The sequence below is a fragment of the Hyla sarda genome, chromosome 9 (assembly GCF_029499605.1).
Source record: "Hyla sarda isolate aHylSar1 chromosome 9, aHylSar1.hap1, whole genome shotgun sequence".
NCBI lineage: Eukaryota > Metazoa > Chordata > Amphibia > Anura > Hylidae > Hyla > Hyla sarda.
Window position 1 is genome coordinate 3005226 of NC_079197.1, and position 18497 is coordinate 3023722.

The 18497-nt window shown below is 43.4% G+C and overlaps 1 protein-coding gene across 1 annotated transcript in view; it reads right to left on the reverse strand.

The window, feature by feature from the left end:
* Positions 1-2502: 2502 nt before the first annotated feature.
* GPR107 (G protein-coupled receptor 107) overlaps positions 2503-18497 on the reverse strand; it is a gene marked incomplete at its 5' end in the record, with an annotated part of 48736 nt that continues 32741 nt past the window's right edge. The window contains 4 exon segments of the mRNA XM_056539580.1: positions 2503-5646; positions 11832-11959; positions 14067-14150; positions 16567-16616. Coding sequence (XP_056395555.1) covers positions 5550-5646; positions 11832-11959; positions 14067-14150; positions 16567-16616 — 359 coding nt within the window.

Here is an 18497-nt window from a genome sequence, read left to right on the forward strand (position 1 = left end):
ATATTACATCATATGTGATATCAGCCGCTCCTCTTATAACGCTCCAGTACTGTTATAACCTCTATATATTACATCATATGAGATGATATCAGCCGCTCCTCTTATAACGCTCCAGTACTGATATAATCTCTATATATTACATCATATGTGATATCAGCTGCTCCTCTTATAACGCTCCAGTACTGATATAACCTCTATATATTACATCATATGTGATGATATCAGTACTGGAGCGTTATAAGAGGAGCGGCTGATATCACATATGATGTAATATATAGAGGTTATATCAGTACTGGAGTGTTATAAGAGGAGAGGATGATATCAGTCACATATGATGTAATATATAGAGATTATATCAGTACTGGAGCGTTATAAGAGGAGCGGCTGATATCACATATGATGTAATATATAGAGGTTATATCAGTACTGGAGCGTTATAAGAGGAGCGGCTGATATCATCACATAGGATGTAATATATAGAGGTTATATCAGTACTGGAGCGTTATAAGAGGAGCGGCTGATATCATCACATAGGATGTAATATATAGAGATTATATCAGTACTGGAGCGTTATAAGAGGAGCGGCTGATATCACATATGATGTAATATATAGAGGTTATATCAGTACTGGAGTGTTATAAGAGGAGCGGCTGATATCACATATGATGTAATATATAGAGATTATATCATTACTGGAGCGTTATAAGAGGAGCGGCTGATATCATCACATATGATGTAATATATAGAGGTTATATCAGTACTGGAGCGTTATAAGAGGAGCGGATGATATCAGTCACATATGTAATATATAGAGGTTATATCAGTACTGGAGCGTTATAAGAGGAGCGGCTGATATAATTTCTATATATTACATCATATGTGATGATATCAGCCGCTCCTCTTATAATGCTCCAGTACTGATATAACCTCTATATATTACATCATATGTGATATCATCCGCTCCTCTTATAACGCTCCAGTACTGATATAACCTCTATATATTTCATCATATGTGATGATATCGGCCGCTCCTCTTATAACGCTCCAGTACTGATATAACCTCTATATATTACATCATATGTGATGATATCAGCCGCTCCTCTTATAATGCTCCAGTACTGATATAACCTCTATATATTACATCATATGTGATATCATCCGCTCCTCTTATAACGCTCCAGTACTGATATAACCTCTATATATTACATCATATGTGATGATATCAGCCGCTCCTCTTATAACGCTCCAGTACTGATATAATCTCTATATATTACATCATATGTGATGAAATCATCCGCTCCTCTTATAACGCTCCAGTACTGATATAATCTCTATATATTACATCATATGTGATGATATCAGCCGCTCCTCTTATAACACTCCAGTACTGATATAACCTCTATATATTACATCATATGTGATGATATCAGCCGCTCCTCTTATAACACCCCAGTACTGATATAACCTCTATATATTACATCATATGTGACTGATATCAGCCGCTCCTCTAATAACGCTCCAGTACTGATATAACCTCTATATATTACATCATATGTGATGATATCAGCCGCTCCTCTTATAACGCTCCAGTACTGATATAATCTCTATATATTACATCATATGTGATGATATCAGCCGCTCCTCTTATAACGCTCCAGTACTGATATAATCTCTATATATTACATCATATGTGACTGATATCAGCCGCTCCTCTTATAACGCTCCAGTACTGATATAACCTCTATATATTACATCATATGTGATGATATCAGCTGCTCCTCTTATAACGCTCCAGTACTGATATAATCTCTATATATTACATCATATGTGATGATATCAGCCGCTCCTCTTATAACGCTCCAGTACTGATATAATCTCTATATATTACATCATATGTGACTGATATCAGCCGCTCCTCTTATAACGCTCCAGTACTGATATAACCTCTATATATTACATCATATGTGACTGATATCAGCCGCTCCTCTTATAACGCTCCAGTACTGATATAATCTCTATATATTACATCATATGTGATGATATCAGCCGCTCCTCTTATAACGCTCCAGTACTGATATAACCTCTATATATTACATCATATGTGACTGATATCAGCCGCTCCTCTTATAACGCTCCAGTACTGATATAATCTCTATATATTACATCATATGTGATGATATCAGCCGCTCCTCTTATAACACTCCAGTACTGATATAACCTCTATAGATTACATCATATGTGATTATTACATTTGGCGAGGTCACTGGACGTCGCCCCCTGCAGTCAGATACGGGCGGTTTATCCCCAATATCCGGGTGACAATAAGTGGATGTGATATTATGTGAGATCAGAAAACAAATACATCAGAGACGGATTCATGTCGCTCCCCTTTTATTTCACTTGCATAGAAGGTAAAACACAAAGACCCTCAGACCCACAGGCGCCACCCGCTGGCTCCACCGCTACATGTACAACAGGGGGCGCTGGTTAAGAAAGCCAGAAATTTATTTTTTTTATTCACAAAAGAAATAAATGTACCATTAAAACACTCGCACTTATAGCCGCATCTTCAGACCCCACACTTTAACCCTTTCAGCACTGGGGAAAAAGTTTTATGATTAATACAGGTAAATGGATGGAAAACAAAAAACAAAAAGAAACCCCCAAACCAAACTGCCCCAAAACTTACACCTTCATACCAAAAAAACCCAACTGGCCGAAAACTGTTTTAACCCTTTGGTCCATTACCCGAAATCAGACGCAGGTGTATTTTAAATTTTTTTTTTTACTGGGGAGGTTCGTGTGAATAAAGCTTAAAGGAGAACTCCAGGAAAAATTTACTTATCCCCTATTCACAGGATCGAAGTCGGACCCCTGTGATCAGCTACTTATCCCCTATCCTGTACTAGAGTTCTCCTTTAAATCATTGTAGAAACACAAAAAGTTCTGCAACATTTCCAGTTCCTTAAAACCTCTGCTTGCTGATACTGAATGGAAACCGCCTTGTTTAGAGATAGATACAGACATACGGCGCCTGAATGTTATGTTGAGCATTTCCATTCACTGACAGCAAGAAGAAATCGGGAAAACTGCGACGAATCAAAGTGTATTACTACTTTAACAACGAACCCTCCTTTAATAGGGATTGAGCAGACCTAACAGTTACCTGACCTGACGATGATCATAAGAAGTTCTGCAGCAGCTGACAAGGCTCATCCGAATCCTTTCTACCGTATATACATGGCTGACATCTATACCATTCACACCTTCCCCCATGTTTTGAATGTTAAGTAACCCCTTTAGACATCTGCTGTAATTGCAGCACTGAAAGGGTTAAGTTTTCCTACCGTATTTGCGCTAATGCCTCAAAACAGAAAAAAAAAAAACTACCAAAGTGTTTCCCAACCGGTGTGCCTCCAGCTTTTGCGAAACTACAACTCCCAGTATGCCCGGACAGCCAACGGCTGTCCGGGCATGCTGGGAGTTATAGTTTTGCAACAGCTGGAGGCACACCAGTTGGGAAACACTGTCCTACGGTATCATTTGGGGCATTTCCCACCATAGCAAACAAATCCTGGAGTCGTCCACTTTACATTCTATGCAGTGATCCATTTCAACGCCTGCCCAGTGAGACAACGGTGTCATTCAGGAGTCAGGAGAAGCTGAGTGACGCCTCCTTGTGGAGCTCCAATAGCAGTTATACTAGTCATCACCCAGCATTCCCAGAGACAGAACCCAAGAATGTCTGTAAAGATTAAAGCAGGTTTCTGCGAATGAAACCTATATTCAACCCTCTAATAAATGAACATATATCTGTAAATCATGTTACTACCTATTTGGGGTCTTCCATCCTTTCCTTCTATTTATTCACACACTGCTCTGTTGTCTTTAGCCCAACGTCTTGTCTGGTGTACGTGCTGTAATGGACTTCCTGTGCCTGTGTGCACTCTAGCTGGGAATTTAGCCAATTCTATCTCCCTTCCTCTAAGTAGAGTTGGCTGAATTCCCAACTAGAGTGTACCCAGGGACAGGAAGTCTGTTACAGGATGTACACCAGACAGGACGTTGGGCTGAAGACAACAGAGCAGAGCTTGTAAAAGTAGAAGGAAAGCATGAAAGGCCACAGAGAGTTCATAAATAAACTTTATTTACCATTATATGCTCATTTATTAAAGTTATTTTAATACTTTTCTGTGGCCTTTCATGCTTTCCTTCTGCTTTTGATGCAAACTGTCTGCAATGTCAGCTTCAGCCCTGTCTTGTGTATTTTCTATAATGGACTTCCTGCTCCTGTGTACACTCTAGATAGAAATTCAGCTAACGTTATATCCCTCCCACTACACTACGACTATAACCCATTCCACTATGTAGAGATGGATGAATTCCCATCTAGACTGTACACAGGAACAGGAAGTTTGTTACAAGATGAACACCAGACAGGATGTTGGGTTGAAGATTTCCTGTTCTTGTGTGCACTCCAGCTGGGAATTTAGCCCACTCTACATAGTGGGAGGAGTTATAGTAAAAGAAAAAAACGTAGTGGAGTGGAGATTGGCTGAATTTCCGGCTAGAGTGCACACAGGAATAGGAAGTTCGTTACAAGATGTGAACCAGACACAACGTTGGGCTAAGAGCAGAGTTTGTTAAAGCAGAAGAAAAGCATGAAAGACCACAGAGAGGTAGTAAATAACTTTAGTTACTAATATATATTCATTTATTAGACAGTTGTTTCATTGCCAGACACCCCCTTTAAACCAAGACTGTTTATAAAAAAAAAAAAGCACCATCACACAGGTTATGTGACAATAAGCGACAGGGGCCACGCTGCAATTCTATGCACAACCTGTGAATAGGTGTGGTGCAGTTTTTCTAATTCTGCACAGCCCCTTTAGTTTAGGTCTAGTGACCGTTCTGTCTGTCTGGTAGCAGAGATTCCTACAGCAACGTCTTCACACGGATCGGACAGTACTGAAAGAGTTAGCAGGGGTCCCGGAAGCACAATATACACAGCTCTGCATCATCTCCCAGAGTACGATCCCAGAGGACATTCCTAGAAACAGTATAGATTTGCTACAAAATGAAAATAATCCTATTTACAGGAGTAATATCTTCTTCTCGCCGCAGGGGGGGGGGGGGGATCTGCGCAGGTGACCTAACAAAGTGTCTGCAAAGGGGAATGATTCCCCCGGAGTTCACAAACCGCATCCTGCAGCCACCACAGGGCCACGCGTATAGTCACCTGTTGGCCCAAAGCTTCCTGGTCAATGAGGTACAAAACGTATCAGATTTATTGGTTTTGAAAGTTGCAAATTCATAATTCCAGGAATTTTTCTGAAAGTCGGTCGTACTGGGTCCGGATTGGTCTTCGACAGGTGGGGTACACTGGTGTCCAGCAGAGGTGGAGGGGCTGCGTACTGTCTGTATGGAGTGGGGGAGGGCACCAGGTGCGGCAGGAAGGGTGGAGGTGCATGGTTTCTCAGTGACCCGCTTCTCTGTATGTGTAATAGGAGTAAATAATAAATTAAAATCCAGGCGGTCAGTCCATCTGTTCAGGCAGAGTTCTCCCATTCTGAGCGAGGCTCCGACGACCCGTTCACGACCTTTTTCACTTTCTTGATGCCATCCGTGCTTCCTGTGGTCGTGACTCTGAAATAGGGAGACAACACAAGCAGAGTTTGTAAAACTACAAGAACTTTCTTGACTATAACCCATCCAACTATGTAGAGTTGGCTGAATTCCCAACTAGAGTGTACACAAGAACAGGAAGTTCATTACAGGATGTACACCAGACAAGACGATGGGCTGAAGAGAACAGAACAGAGTTGGTAAAAAGTAGAAGGAAAGCATCAAAGACCACAGAGAGATCGTAAATAACTATTTACCATTATATGCTCATTAATTGAAGTTATTTTAATACCTTTCTGTGGACCTTTATGCTTTCCTTTTGTTTTGATGCAAACTGTCTGCTCTGCTGTCTTAAGCCTAAAGTCCTGTCTGGTGTATATCCTATAATGGACTTCCTGTTCCTGTGTACACTAGTTAGAAATTCAGCCAACGTTACACTTTCTTGACTATAACCCATCCCACTATGTAGAGTTGGCTGAATTCCCAACTAGAGTGTACACAGGAACAGGAAGTTCATTACAGGATGTACAGCACACAGGACCTTGGGCTGAACACTTCCTCTTCCTGTGTGCACTGTAGTTAGGAATTTAGCCAACTCTACATAGTTGGAGGAGTTCTAGTACACAACGGTAGACAGGGCCGTCTAAGCCATGATCCGGGCATACAGCCATAGATGCATTGGAGTTCTTGCACAGAATTTTCCAACTGGTGTGCCTCCAGCCGTTGCAAAGCTACAACTCCCAGCATGCCCACACAGCCTTTGGCTGTCCAGACATGCTGGAAGCTGTAGTTCTGCAACGGCTGGAGGCACACCAGTTGGGCAACACTGAACTAGCAGAACTACAGGCAGGGCCACACGCAGCACGTTTTGATGCCCCCTGAACGAAGATGTTATGTGCAGCAGCACCTACAAGTGAAATGTGGTACAGACACATTTTTAATTATCATTTGGACTGGGATCCACATTAATTTGTATCTCTGGGGGTCTGCTCTTGGGTGGGATAAAATGTTTGGGGTCTGTTCTAGACTCAAAAGTTGAGGGTCTGATCTGCAGTTTAATTTTAGGGCCTGGTCTTGGCTTAGAATTCATTTTAGGGTCTGGACTAGTTTAGAAATGAATTTTAGGGTCTGGTATGGGGTCAGAATTAATTTTAGGGTCTGGTATGGGGTCAGAATTAATTTTAGGGTCTGTATGGGGGTCAGAATAAATTTTAGGGTCTGGTATGGGGTCAGAATTAATTTTAGGGTCTGGTATGGGGTCAGAATAAATTTTAGGGTCTGTATGGGGGTCAAAATAAATTTTAGGGTCTGGTATGGGGGTCAGAATTAATTTTAGGGTCTGGTATGGGGTCAGAATTAATTTTAGGGTCTGGTATGGGGGTCAGAATTAATTTTAGGGTCTGGTATGGGGGTCAGAATTAATTTTGGGGTCTGGTATGGGGTCAGAATTAATTTTAGGGTCTGTATGGGGGTCAGAATACATTTTAGGGTCTGGTATGGGGATCAGAATAAATTTTAGGGTCTGGTATGGGGGTCAGAATAAATTTTAGGGTCTGGTATGGGCTCAATTAATTTTAGGGTCTGGTATGGGGGGGGTTAGAATTAATTTTAGAGTTTGCTTTAGGGTTAAAACTATTTTAGGGTCTAGTCTAGGGTCAGAATTAATATTATGGTCTAGTCTAGGGTTAGAATTTTAGGGTCTAGTCTCGGGTTAGATTACTTTTTAGGATCTGCTCTAGGGTTAGAAACAATTACAGGGTCTTGTCTAAGGTCAAAATTAATTTTAGGGTCTGGTATGGGGTCAGCATTAATTTAAGGGTCTGGTATAGGGTCAGAATTAGTTTTAGGGCCTGGTAAGGGGTCAGAATAAATTTTAGGGTCTGGTCTAGGGTCATAGGGTCAGAATTAATTTTAGAGTCTGGTCTCGGGTCAGAATTAATAGAGTTTGGTCTGCGATCAAAATAAAATTTTAAGGGTCCGCTCTGCAGTCTGAAATCAGAGAGAACCTGACTGTCCGGACCAGTGTGGTCTTCACCCAAAACTACAACTTCTAACATGCCTCAGCAGCCAATTCTTGTCAGGGCATGCTGGGAGTTGTAGTTTTGCGACAGCTGGAGAGCCATAAGTTGGGGAACAGTGCGCCAAAGGCTACGGGTTTGCTGGGAGTTATGGTTTTGTAGTTGGTGCTTTTTCCTAACATAACTAAGAGCTCCTACAACCGAGGTCTCCAGACTGTGGCCCTCCAGCTGTTGCAAAACTACAACTCCCAGCATGCCGGACAGCCGTTGGCAAGGAGAGATGATGGAAACGGTGATGAATGGACGCACAAAGTCTATTTGGTGCTTGACCCCAGCTCATGGCTGCAGGATGATGGGAAAGCTATGCAGAGCGTCACTTAAGCCTAAGAAGAAACTTGGGCTGCAGCCATTGTGTGTGTATATAGAGCGGCTGCAGAAAACCCGGCACATGTGACACTTTGATGTTAGAAGAAACAGGACTGAGCTGACTAACCTAGGACATCTGACCGGTCAGACACTATGCAGACACCCGCAACTGAGGGGTGGGGGTGGGGGGGGGGGGGGACACACAGAACTAGTTCTCCTTCCATAGACATGAGAAACTCGTGCACCGGTCACCTGATGTCCTCCCCACCAACAAGGTCGATGCGTCAAATCTATAACTAGCTTAAAGCGTAGCTGTCATATCCCACAAAAAAAAAAAAAAAAGAAGGTATTTGTTACTAAGTACTTAATCCTGAACATGTACGTATCATTTTTATGTGTCTAGCACCTATATTTCTTTCATAAACACCTTTTATCTGTTGCTCACTTGGTTTGTCATCCTGTGCTCTAGAGGGGGCGTGTCCTCACTTTGCATGACTCCGCCTCTTCCTCCATGAGTCTTCTGTGCTGGGTCTTCATCCAATCACTGCAGGCTACTCAGTAACCCCTTCCTCTCTGTTTTCATACTGCAGTCTGATAGGACAGGAGTGAGCACAGAGTAGTGCCAGTCCCGCCCTCACTTTCTGGACTTTGTCTCTGCCGGTGCTTCAGCTGGGACAAGGTTTTCGATTCTGACCATTTAAATGGGCGCTGTCAGACTAAAAAACTTTTTATATGTTGTACATTTTGGCAAAACATTAAGGGTACGTTCACACGTACGCAGGTTTGATGCAGATTTCAATGTAAATTAAATGACTGAGCACCGCTTCTAATCTGCAGTTATAAATCCTGCGCATCAAATCTGCTCAGGATCCTGTATGTGTGAACGTACCCTAAAGGAGATATGCCACGAATAAAAAAAGTATCCCCTATCCCAGCGTTTCCCAACCAGGGTGCCTCCAGCTGTTGCAAAACTACAACTCCCAGCATGCCCGGACAGCCAAAGGCTGTCCGGGCATGCTGGGAGTTGTAGTTTTGCAACAGCTGGAGGCACCCTGGTTGGGAAACGCTGCCCTATCCACAGGGGTTCCGACCACTGGGACCTCCTTACGATCTCATGTACGGTGCCCCGGCTCTCCTCGGGAACGCAGCTGCACCCCCCCCGCACATCTCTCTATTGGAGGACCATTCGGTTATCTCCCGAGCTCCCATAGTATATGCATAGATATATGGAGGCGGTGTGGTGGCCCCCGCATGGTGTAGGGGTCGTGATGCTACTTTCCAGGGAAGAGCAGAGGGCTTGTGCAGGAGATCGCCGGGGGTCCCCAGCTAAAACTTATCCCCTATCCTGCAGATAGAGAATACATTTTCTGCATGAGGCTTCTCCTTTAACCTTTCTAATATACTTCATAAAGAAAAAGTTTTTTTCCTTTTAATAGAAATCATGGCTAACAAAAAAAAAAAAACACCCCTATGGGTCCCCATACCATCCTGTCCGACTGCGGCATCATCTTTGTCCCAGCAGAAGTACAGGCAGGAAGTGATGGTGGGACTAGCACGCCTCTGTGCTCACTCCTGTCCTATCAGACTGCATCATAAAAAGAGGGAGGGGTTTACAGAGCAGCCTGCAGTGATTGGATGCAAAGATTCAGCACAGCAGACTCAGGGAGGAAGAGGAGTCATGCAGAGTGAGGACACGTCCCCCCCCCCCCAGAGCACTAGATGATAAACCAAGTGAGCAACAGATGGAAGGTATTTGTGAGAGAAATATAGGTGCTAGACACAAACACCATATGTACATGATCAGGATTAGGGACCGAGTAACATTTTTTTGTGGGATATGATAGGTACGCTTTAAAGGACAGAGCGGGAGGAAAAAAAGATGAGGCGCTTCAGAATAATTCAGATCAGGAACGGGGAGCTAGGGCATCATTCTCTATGACGGCGCTTGTGCTGGAGAATTCATGACTGTCATTTGTACCAGCTGTTGGCTGTCCAGGCATGCTGGGAGTTGTAGTTGTACAATAGATAAAGGGCCACAGTTTAGTTATAGATGTATGAAAGTCTTCAATATCGGAAGTAAGTATACGGATCGGGAGGCAGCAGAATAAGTGATTAGTCAGATGGGGGTTTCACCTCTCCCAGAGGGTTGGGAGACCCCTTTAAAAATCATCTAGTGTTAGGAGAAAAAGCAGCAAGGTATCAGGACGAAATAATACAGGTTTTTACTTTGGTCCTCAAAACACGTATCCAGCCTTTTATGCCTTACATGGCGGTAAAAATGACTGACGCTGCAACAGGCCTGGTCTGATGGGCAACGTGGGAGTCAACTATATCCTCCCCCCCCCCCCCCCCAATAACAATAAGGGCCGCGGGATGATATATCTACAAGATGCTGCGCTCCACCCAAAAATCAGTGTCCAAGGCCCAAGCAGGTTCCTATCCCAAAACATCTTCAATTCGGTGACTGGAGGAGCTAAGACTATTACCATAAGTCCTACTGAGAGCAACTATAAAGATTGTGGTGCCTTAAAGGGGTATTCCAGCTTTATACATATTATCCCCTATCCCATAAGGGGATAAGATGCATGATCGCAGGGGTTCCGCTGCTGGGGACCCCCACGATCTCGGGGCAGCCTCTGACATTCTGTGCCGGGCGCTGCCTCCGAGAAGGGGAAGTGATGTCATGGCCACGCCCCCTAGGGACGTCCCGGAGATTCTGCAGTGTGAACCCGGCCTAAGGGCTTGTTACAATTGTATCCAATCTCGACAATACTTTATAACAGTGTTTTCTAACCAGGGTTCCTCCAGTTGTTGCAAAACTACAACTCTCAGCATGCCCGGACAGCCAACGGCTGTCCGGGCATGCTGGGAGTTGTAGTCTTGCAACAGCTGTAAGCACACTAGCTGGGAAACACTGCAGCACCAAAAACTCTCCTTACCTGAAACAGTTACCTGCACCGATACATTGTAACAGTGTATCAGTCTAGAGTCCAGGGGGTTAAAGGGGCACTCCGGTGGAAAACTTTTTATTTATTTTTTTAATCAATTTGTGCCAGAAAGTTAAATAAATAAATAGATTTGTAAATTACTTCTATTAAAAAGTCTTAATCCTTCAAGTACTTATTAGCAGCTGTATGCTACAGAGGAAATTCTTTTATTTTTGTATTTCTTTTCTGTCACGAGCACAGTGCTCTCTGCTGACACCTCTGTCCATTTTAGGAACTGTCCAGAGCAGGAGAAGTTTGCTATGGGGATTTTCTCCTGCTCTGGACAGTTCCTGACCTGGACAGAGATGTCAGCAGAGAGCAATGTGGTCTTGACAGAAAAGAATTCCAAAAAGAAAATAACTTCCTCTGTAGTATAAAGCTGCTAATAAGTACTGGAAGGATTAAGATTTTTTTTTATAGAAGTAATTTACAAATCTGTTTAACTTTCTGGCACCAGTTGATTTAAAAAAAAAATAATAAATAATAATTTCCATTGGAGTACCCCTTTAAATTCCCTGTCTAGACCAGATCTAATTGTGGCAAAGCATCAAGTTGTCACGTCCCCGTCTCGGAGGCAGCGCCCATCACAGAATGCCGGGGGCTGCACTGAGATGGCGGGGTCACCAGAGGCGATCAGATGTATGAAGCTGGAATATCCCTTTAAGCATATAAAGCTGCAATTACCTCATATACTTAAAACTCATTTTCACGGTCTCCGTTTGCTGTCTGTGAATGAAAACCTTGTGATTTTCCAGCTGGAGGATCAGCGCGCACATCACTAATGTGAACCCAGGACTATAAATCCCAGCTGCCTCTACGTATCCTTCCTACTTACACCGCCTCCATTTCCAGATCGTCCGTGTCCTCGTCCTGGGGAAGCTGAAGGTACGGGTTGTCCGACGCCGGACGGAACTTGTACCCGGTTAACACGAAGAAGACGAAGGTGGCCAATTCATCCAGGAGCTGTGGGGAGAGTCAGAGTTATATATAACTGCAGCCAATGTAACGTGGGGCAAGGCTCACGGAGGGTTAAAGGAGATCATAAAAAAATGAATCCTCTATCTACAGGATAAGTAGCTGATCAGGGGGGATCCGACCGCTAGGGCCCCCCACGATCACCGGGCATGGGACCCCTTGTGCTCATTGAGGAGCGCGCGCTGCAGCCGGCACATGCTCCATTCATTCCTAAGGGAGTGCCGAAAACACTGTAAAGAGTACATTGGCGCTCCCATAGAAATTAGTGTAGCGAGTGCAGTCTACCGGTAGACAACACACGTTCCTGACTTAGAACCCCAGGGTCCCGTCTCGGTGATTGCGGGGGGTCCCAGGGGATGGACCAGCTGCGATCAACTACTTATCCCCCATCCTGTGGACAGAGGGTACGGTTTTCTTCACAGGAGCACTCCTTTAATCTAATGTGGCCATAATACTTTAATTAATCAATAATATAATAAGTTCTGCAACTTTTTCTCACCACTGTCAAGATCTCTGCTTGCTGACAGTGAAAATGAACATGGTCTAATACTGCTCAAGGCTACAGCTGACCACACATAGCAGGACTGCCCGACCACCTAATACCTATGGGGGTCTCCCAACAACTCCCCCCTCCCATAAGCCTCCTTTAAAAAAAAGGTATCAGACTCTGGCTTTCCCCCCCTTTCACTGTACATGCACGCTCAGCCAAGCAGAGTGTGCACAGGTATGGAAGGGATGGTATCGGAAGAGGCACTCTAGAGCTGAAATATACACGAATTTCCACCAGAGATCCTGCGGGTGGCGCTAGGACCGCATTGCCGCCCCCCATAGACGGCAATTCATTTCTGAACGGATCTTTCGGCGGATCGGCTCAGAAATGCAATGAGCGGTCCTAACATCGTCCGGAGATTCGCAGTGTGAACCCGGCCTAAGGGCTTGTTACAATTGTATTCAATCTTGACAATACTTTATAACAGTGTTTTCTAACCAGTGTGCCTCCAGTTGTTGCAAAACTACAACTCCCAGCATGCCCGGACAGCCAACGGCTGTCCGGGCATGCTGGGAGTTGTAGTCTTGCAACAGCTGGAGGCACCCTGGTTGGGAAACGCTTATCTAGACCAATGTGCCCAAACCTGTGGCTGTCGGTGCATGCAAGGAGTTGTAGTTTTGCAACAGCTGGAGGCACACTGGTTGAGAAACACTTATCTAGACCAATGTGCCCAAATCTGTGGCTGTCGGTGCATGCTGGGAGTTGTAGTTTTGCAACAGCTGGAGGCACCCTGGTTGGGAAACGCTTATCTAGACCAATGTGCCCAAACCTGTGGCTGTCGGTGCATGCTGGGAGTTGTAGTTTTGCAACAGCTGGAGGCACACTGGTTGAGAAACACTTATCTAGACCAATGTGCCCAAATCTGTGGCTGTCGGTGCACGCTGGGAGTTGTAGTTTTGCAACAGCTGGAGGCACCCTGGTTGGGAAACGCTTATCTAGACCAATGTGTCCAAACCTGTGGCTGTCGGTGCATGCTGGGAGTTGTAGTTTTGCAACAGCTGGAGGCACACTGGTTGAGAAACACTTATCTAGACCAATGTGCCCAAATCTGTGGCTGTCGGTGCATGCTGGGAGTTGTAGTTTTGCAACAGCTGGAGGCACCCTGGTTGGGAAACACATCTAGACCAATGTACCCAAACCTGTGGCTGTTGGTGCATGGTGGGAGATGTAGTTTTGCAACAGCTGGAGGCACACTGGTTGGGATACACTGCAGCGCCAAAATCTCTCCTTACCTGATACTGTTACAATGTATTGGTGCAGGTAACTGTATCAGTCTGGAGTTCAGGGGGTTAAATTCACTGTCCCAAATAGATCTAATTGTGGCAAAGCATCCGCTGTGAAAAGTATTTTCAGCCTCTGGATGTGGGAAAATAAAGTTTTCTATTCACTCACAGTTAGCAGAGATCCTGAACCACACGTTGTATTAGGGGTAATTTATACATTTTCTTTCTTTAGGTGCTGATACTGTATCAGGAATTTGATTTTGCGTTGACCAAATTTTGGATACCCGGTAAATACAGGAAGTGGGCACCGGGCGTCACCTACCTGGTACATCCATTTCCACTGGAATGGCACCGCCAACTTGATGAGGAAGGCGATAATGCGGGTGAAGTAAATGAAGCAGACGATCTACGGCAAGAAACAGAAACAATTGGGAAATGAGAGTTTTACTGGCTATCTGCAGGGTGGATCCCGCCCGTACAGCGGAGAACTCAACCCCGCCACCCCCCCCCACGCCTCGCCCGCGCTGCCATCTCTGAGAAGCACATGTCAGGCTGCGGATCTGGGATTAATCTCCCTGAGAGGACTGAGTGGCACCCACTTAATAGATTGCTCCGCGCGCTGCCGGTTATTATGTCTACATCTCAAGCACCACCGCCATCTCTCAGATAGATTACTGTAATACAATTACCGCCCCCCCAGCCAACTACCCGTCCATATCAACGGGGGCGACAAGAGCCTCAATGTCACTGAAGGGGGGGGACGACTATAGGGCGTAGCCATAACATGGGGTACATAGGAGCAGTATTATAGTAGTTATATTCTTGTATATAGGGGGCAGTATTATAGTAGTTATATTCTTGTATATAGGAGGCAGTATTATAAAAGTTATATTCTTGTATATAGGGGCAGTATTATAGTAGTTATATTCTTGTATATAGGAGCAGTATTATAGTAGTTATATTCTTGTATATAGGAGGCAGTATTATAGTAGTTATATTCTTGTATATAGGAGCAGTATTATAGTAGTTATATTTCTGTATATACGAGCAGTATTATAGTAGTTATATTCTTGTTTATAGGAGGCAGTATTATAGTAGTTATATTCTTGTATATAGGAGCAGTATAATAGTAGTTATATTCTTGTATATAGGAGAAGTATTATAGTAGTTATATTCTTGTATATAGGAGCAGTATTATAGTAGTTATATTCTTGTATATAGGAGCAGTATTATAGTAGTTATATTCTTGTATATAGGGGGCAGTATTATAGTAGTTATATTCTTGTTAATAGGGGCAGTATTATAGCAGTTATATTCTTGTATATAGGAGCAGTATTATAGTAGTTATATTCTTGTATATAGGAGCAGTATTATAGTAGTTATATTCTTGTATATAGGAGGCAGTATCATAGTAGTTATATTCTTGTATATAGGAGGCCGTATTATAGTAGTTATATTCTTGTATATAGGAGCAGTATTATAGTAGTTATATTTCTGTATATACGAGCAGTATTATAGTAGTTATATTCTTGTATATAGGAGGCAGTATTATAGTAGTTATATTCTTGTATATAGGAGCAGTATTATAGTAGTTATATTCTTGTATATAGGAGCAGTATTATAGTAGTTATATTCTTGTATATAGGAGGCAGTATTATAGTAGTTATATTCTTGTATATAGGAGCAGTATTATAGTAGTTATATTCTTGTATATAGGAGCAGTATTATAGTAGTTATATTCCTGTATATAGGAGGCAGTATTATAGCAGTTATATTCTTGTATATAGGAGCAGTATTATAGTAGTTATATTCTTGTATATAGGAGCAGTATTATAGTAGTTATATTCCTGTATATAGGAGCAGTATTATAGTAGATATATTCTTGTATATAGGAGGCAGTATTATAGTAGATATATTCTTGTATATAGGAGGCAGTATTATAGTAGTTATATTCTTGTATATAGGAGCAGTATTATAGTAGTTATATTCCTGTATATAGGAGGCAGTATTATAGCAGTTATATTCTTGTATATAGGAGTAGTATTATAGTAGTTATATTCCTGTATATAGGAGCAGTATTATAGTAGTTATATTCTTGTATATAGGAGCAGTATTATAGCAGTTATATTCTTGTATATAGGAGTAGTATTATAGTAGTTATATTCCTGTATATAGGAGCAGTATTATAGTAGTTATATTCTTGTATATAGGAGCAGTATTATAGTAGTTATATTCTTGTATATAGGAGCAGTATTATAGTAGTTATATTCTTGTATATAGGAGTAGTATTATAGTAGTTATATTCTTGTATATAGGGGCAGTATTATAGTAGTTATATTCTTGTATATAGGAGGCAGTATTATAGTAGTTGTATTCTAGTATATAGGAACAGTATTATAGTAGTTGTATTCTTGTGTATAGGAGCAGTATTATAGTAGTTATATTCTAGTATATAGGAGCAGTATTATAGTAGTTATAGTCTTGTATATAGGAGCAGTATTATAGTAGTTATATTCTTGTATATAGGAGCAGTATTATAGTAGATATATTCTTGTATATATAGGAGCAGTATTATAGTAGTTATATTCTTGTATATAGGAGCAGTATTATAGTAGTTATATTCTTGTATATAGGAGCAGTATTATAGTAGTTGTATTCTAGTATATAGGAGGCAGTATTATAGTAGTTGTATTCCAGTATACATAGTGGCAGTATTAAGGCCTACATTATATCACATGGAATGGGCTCTGCTGCTAAGCTGTTACTAAATGTTTCCCTCGCTGTATACACGGTGTTCATCTCCTCGCTCCGGTCTGACTCACCATCACGTAGTAGTGTCTGAAAAGCTTCAGTTTCGCCAAGTTGATGGCAGCTGACAAAAAAAGGAGAAACAAGATAAATGAGGATGAGATGGGAAATGTCAGGGACAGGATCACACGTCCTCACAATCTGCTGGATACAAGTAATTACAGACTTTCCCATGCCGTCTCCAGGCCCCGGAGATAAAGCAGCAGGACCATGAATCTCTGGATCATACCGCTCTGTAGTGACTATGGTATTTATTAGAACAGACAACGATGTAGTTAGGAGGATCTATCAGGGTATAGGACGGGCTGCTACATTAACGCCCCCTCCCCCCATCCTCACCTTTACACAACTATGGTGTCAAGAATACAAGTCACTAGTATGTAGAGATCACTATTCTTTTTTATGCATTAACAATCCCCTATGCGCATGAGGATATAATAGTGGAAGGCTTGGCCAGGAATCAGGGTTAAAGGGGTTCTCTGCTCCAAGAAATCTTATCCCCTTTCCAAAGGACAGGGGATAAGATGTCTGATCGCGGGGGTCCCACCACTGGGAACCTTTGCGATCTCTCCTGCAGGACCCAGTCATCTTGTGCACGGAGCGAACTTTGTTTCGTGTCCGATGACGGATGATACAGGAACCGGAGGATCGTGATGTCACACCCCGCCCCCTCAATGCAAGTCTATGGAAGGGGGCGTGAAGGCTGCCATTGAGGGGGCGGGGCCCTGATGTCACGATACTCCGGCCCCTGTATCGCTCGTCATCAGTTCGCTCCGTGCAGCGGGTACTGCTGGAGAGATTGGGGGTGTCCACAGCAGCGGGACCCCCGCAATTAGACATCTTATCCCCATCCAAAGGATAGGGGATAAGATGTCTAGAGGTGGAGTACCCCTTTAATGTTAGGTGGGCCTCGCTTGTCCATTAATTAGTGCTCATTCACACTGATGGCGTGCTCCGGTAAAAGATTGGCCATTTGGTGCAACAAAAGAAAAGGAAACAAACAGGTCTGAACAGCAGTGTGAACCTAGCCCTACATGAAGGGATCATTTATTCGGGGGCATTCATCATTCTAAATCAGTGTTTCCCAACCAGTGTGCCTCCAGCTGTTAAAAAACTACAACTCTCAGCATGCCCGGGCATTTTTTGGCTGCAATTGTTGCACATAGAGCAGTGTTTCCTTGTCTGTTTCAACACCACAACTCCCATCATACCCCAAGGGCAAGCTGGGGGTTATAGCTTCATAACCAGGGTGCCTCCAGCTGTTGCAAAACTACAACTCCCAGCATGCTTGGACAGCTGTGGGCTGTCTGGGCATGCTGGGAGTTGTAGTTTTGTCTTATATAGGAGGTCCACACTTTGGAGACCACTGGTCTAGGTTGAGTGTGCATGCTGGGAGTTGTAGTTTTGCAACAGCTGGATGGCAGCAGATTGGACATCTAGGCCTTTGGGCAGTGTTTTATAAACAGTGTGCCTCCAGCTGTTGCAAAACAACTCCCAACAGAGGGCCCCATAGCAACACACAGGCATTGGCCGTCTACACCATTGTTTTGCTACCAAGGGGGCTCCAGCTGTTGCAAAACTACAACTCCCAGTATGCCCGGACAGCCTTTGGCTGTCCGGGCATGCTGGGAGTTGTAGTCTTGCAACAGCTGGAGGCACCCAGGTTTGGAAACACGGGGTTAGAACATTGGTCTAAAGCATGTGACCAGTATGTGCCAGATCTCCATATAAGGTGGAGTCCTCCCTTAAGCAGTCCGTCCATTCTCCGGAGAGCTGATCAGTGAGGAGATCCATACTTGTCACGTTCGGCTTCGCTAATTGAGCGGCTTCTGGTGAACGGCGCCAAGAATTCCTGTAAGAAAACAGGGAGCTGAGGAGGGGCAGCTGTGAGATGTGCGGACTCTGCGGGGGCCATGTGGACATCGTCTCCGGGTGATGTTCTGTC